The sequence below is a fragment of the Corylus avellana genome, chromosome ca8 (assembly GCF_901000735.1).
Source record: "Corylus avellana chromosome ca8, CavTom2PMs-1.0".
In the NCBI taxonomy this organism is placed as follows: domain Eukaryota; kingdom Viridiplantae; phylum Streptophyta; class Magnoliopsida; order Fagales; family Betulaceae; genus Corylus; species Corylus avellana.
Genome location: NC_081548.1, coordinates 6,361,651 through 6,365,781, shown reverse-complemented (window position 1 = coordinate 6,365,781; position 4,131 = coordinate 6,361,651). Strand labels below are relative to the sequence as shown.

The window sequence follows — 4,131 nt, the reverse complement described above, 5'->3', positions numbered from 1 at the left end:
TGTGGGATGTGTGTAACACCTGAGAGATGGAGAGAGAGGTCCCTCCATTTATACATAGAAAAAGTAGACGGTATATATATATCACAAACTGGCAATACCCATTTTTTTTTTGGTGGGATGCGTGTTATATATATCACAAACGGGCAATACCCAATATCACAAACTAGCAATACCCATATATTTTTTATTTTTTTTTATTTTTTTGTGGGATGTGTGTTGTATGTGAATTTTGACAGAATTATTTGCTCCATCTCTGTTTGTTTGGTGGGAAAAATAGAGAAGAGAATGCAACACATATATAAAAAGGCACAGTAATCATACAAACCACATATATAAACAGTGGAAAGTTTTACAAAAGTAAAGAAGTTATATAGAGAGGAAGAAAATATTAAGGTGAGATTATTACCTGGTAGAGAGGCGGAGAGATGAACAACAGCGACGCACACTGCTACTGGACGGAGAAAGGATGAACGAGACAGAGGAAGAAAAAAAAAAGAGAAAAAAGGGTTTTAATATATTTTAGGTGGGTATTATTGGTATTTTTTTCATTCCCGCTAAAAAAAAGGTAACTATTGCACAAAATAACTTTTTTTTAGAAATCGCGATTTTGTTTTTGGTGTGAATTCAAGACTTTTTTCAATGTTAACTCTTAATCAAATTTTATGGAAAACGCAGATTTTTTTGCGATTTTAAAATTTGCGTTTTTAAAATCGCAATCCCAAACACCCTAAAATTGCGATTTGGTTTAAAATCGCAGATTATTTTTTTGAAATCGCACTCCCAAACGCACCCTTAGTAAATGATATACATCATATACTTAACGTTAACACGTATTAAGTAAAGTACAAATATAAATTATATTATATAAAATATAAAATTAACAAGTAAAGTATATAAATTATCTCATATAAAACGAAAAAAAAAAAAAAAAAACGCTGATATGGAATGACTTTTCTCTGCAGGACGTGACATTGGCATGCGTTGATGGATTTGTTTCCCTGTTTCTCTGAACAAAAGAAAACGTCTTTAAAGCTTTTTCGTTTGCCAGGGATTTCTTCCTCATCAACAATCATCGACACCCTTGCCACAATCTATGGAATTGACCCCACCTTCAGATCCATAGACAAGAATGGATTTTTTTCTTTTCCCCTTTGTGTGTAGCTGGTTTTGTTTGTTAAAATTCTCGAATTTGTTTTTGCTGCAGCATTTAGGTGCCAAAAGAACCAGTACAATGTGTTTGATTTGAGTTGCTGCTGGTTGTGAATGTTCAAGCTATCCCGTCATGTGTTTGATGAAATCTTTGTGAGAAAATGTATAGCCTTCAGAAAGAGATCTATTTTTTTTTCTCTTACATTGGTATTGCTAGTAGGGATATGGCACTCATTAACACTGCAGCTCTCTAGTGCTCTTACTTTTTGTAGAGATGGTAATCACAGCAATATAAATGATACAAAAGTCATTGTTTCTGAGGTTGTGATTATGGATTGTTATTGCCTTTATGTCTGCATTTTCAAATAGCAAAGATAACATTTGTGTCTCCATTGATCTCTAATTCTTTGATGAGCCATAAAGAGATGTTGAAGCTTCAGAGCATGGCTATACAAAAAAGGACTATTGTTGCTCTTTTAATTGTTCACTTAAAATTTGATCAATATTTTTCATTAATTAGTGAAAAAATCTATTCACTCCTTTATTTATTTATTTATTCAGAATTGTAGGTAATATGTAAAAAAACAGGAAGATGGTGCGATTTTTGTTACTATTCTGCACCTATCTAACATTTTGATCTTTTCCCACTCTTTGATGTAATTGCTTATATGAAAAGAACAGACAATGAACTATATGCAAATACAGTTGTTTCAAGAGATCAATATTCCGTCTTATAAAACTTCTTGAGGGTAGTACAATGTGTGTATATATGATATGTTATCTATTGGTTGATAAGAAGATTAAGGCCTAGGCAAAAAATAAAAAATGAAAAAGCCAAAGAAGATAAAAGAGGGTATATATATAGGATCTAACCTTTGGCAACAACATCCTCTGATCCTCCTACAAATACAGAGAGCTTCAATGAACAGGAGAACAATCACTTCCTATTGTTTCAATATGAAAAGCTGGAAGTGCATCAGTAAAAGTCAGTAGAAGAACAATTAATTTATGAATTGGATGATACACTGGATTTAAAAGGATATTAACAAAACAAAAAAAAAAAAGTTTACAAATTCATCAACTTGAAACATTAGCTTGACTCAGGATTGTAATTACATTGAGGCATAAATGTAAACAAATATAAATGAAGTAATCCTTACATAAACAAATGAAAGAATTAATAATACAAAATATCCTACGACAACAAAACTCCAATACAAGTGGAAAAATCTTCAAATCCAAGGGCATGAACTAGCTGATAGCACTATCGCACGTATACGTAGGGGGTTGTTGATCATCACAAATTGCACTAATCTCATCATAAATTGCACGAAACTCATCACCTTCAAACTCCGTAAGTAATGGTGGGGATGTTGTTGCATAAAATTCTGCTAAAGATGATGACACAGGCACAACAGCAATAGGGTTCGTCTGCTGGGCAACAATGTCAATATTTTCTTCTCCGGGGCTCAGGTTTCTCTTGATCTTACCATTGTTTTGGTGTATTTCGTTGGGCTCCAGGACTGCAACTTGTTGATTATTGGATGGTTGGGCATGGTGTTGAAAGTTTCTGATTGGATGTTTCATTTTATCCAAGTCTTTGTTTCTGATTTTACAAATGACGTACTCATCAAACTGCATGCATACAAGATACACAAAACAAAAAACAATAATTAATAAATCTAATTAAATATAACAAACCAACTATACAAACCAAATAAAAACAGATTGAGATCTCCTAGAATTCTCTAGAATAGATCTATTCTCAAATTCATAAATCTCAACCGAAATTTAATGAGGAAGTTAGAAACATAGGTTTAGTAACTTCCTCATTAAATGCTGAAACATGGCTTCTTTTAGACCCTAAGAAGCCCGAGATTTATGAATTTGAAAATCTCAAATTTAAAGGAAAAAGAAATTCACGAGAGATTAGGATTATATATATATATACATACATCTTCCACTTTTGAGTAGTCTCGAAGAGAAAAGTCCTTCATGATCCAGTGGCCATTGCAGTCAGTACTGTTGGCCTTGTTCTTTGTATATTTGAAGACAAAAGATTTCTTGATTCCAATGAGTTTGTTGTTTTTAGGATCACGAACTTCTTGAGTGTGTTCGTTCTTCCAAGTGCCGCACCCAACTACTCTATCCCTCCTTGACTTGCTCTTCTTCTTCAACTTTGTAAAGACGAAGAATTGTTTTTTCACCGTTGGATCAAATATAATCCATGGTTCCCTGTTCCCATAGATATCGAACTCACCCACCTCTGAGGCAATGCCTCTCCCTTTTACCTTCATTCGAAGAAACATAAAAATCTCTTCAACAGTCGGGTGAAATCAAAATCCTACCGGCGTCGTTTCAAATCCCATTTGACGGCAATATTTATACAAGGGTGGGGATCACTTTCAGATCACATTGATGTTAAAATAGGCGAGGATCAATGTATTTATACAAGTTTCAAAGGCAATCAGAGTTTCAATCAAACACTAAAAGATATTCTAGAATCTAATAAAACCTCGATAGATATTGTTTGATTGCATTAAAAAGTCTATGTTTTGGCCATATAAATCTTAGGTGGTAGTCCCATTTTAATTTGAGATATGTTAGAATCTAATAAAAACTCTATATTTTGCCCATAAAAGTCTATATAACAAGATATCACATCATCTTTTTTTTGTTTTGTCTTTTTCTCTCCACAAAAAGAAAAAATAATAATAATAATAATAATATGGCATCTTGCCATGTAGACTTTTATGGGCAAAATGTGAAATTTTAATTAGATTGAAGCATTTCTCTTCTGATTTTTTATTGTGTAAAATCATTTAATTTTAAATTCAAAATTAAAATGATGAAAGAAATAATAATAAATAAATTGATTTTTGACGAACTCTCTTCCCGTCCCGCACCAAATCTCTGCGTCTTTCCAATCCAGAGCTTCTAGAGTATTTGATTTTGGACGAACTCTTAGATGAACTTATTTGT

The 4,131-nt window shown here is 32.7% G+C and overlaps 1 protein-coding gene across 1 annotated transcript; it reads right to left on the bottom strand.

Moving 5' to 3' along the window:
* Nucleotides 1-2,400: 2,400 nt before the first annotated feature.
* LOC132190762 (uncharacterized) lies at nucleotides 2,401-3,446 on the bottom strand. The gene is made up of 2 exons (XM_059605812.1): nucleotides 3,105-3,446; nucleotides 2,401-2,784 (listed from the first exon to the last, which is right to left on the bottom strand). The coding sequence occupies exons 1-2, from the start codon at nucleotides 3,444-3,446 to the stop codon at nucleotides 2,401-2,403; spliced, it is 726 nt and encodes a 241-aa protein (XP_059461795.1).
* Between the last annotated feature and the right edge of the window lie 685 nt (nucleotides 3,447-4,131).

Coding starts and splice junctions, on each gene's coding strand:
- LOC132190762 (XM_059605812.1), bottom strand. CDS start 3,446: ATGAAGGTAAAAGGGAGAGGCATTGCCTCAGAGGTGGGTGAGTTCGAT. Junction 2,785..3,104: donor ACTACTCAAAAGTGGAAGAT/GTATGTATATAT, acceptor GTATGCATGCAG/TTTGATGAGTACGTCATTTG.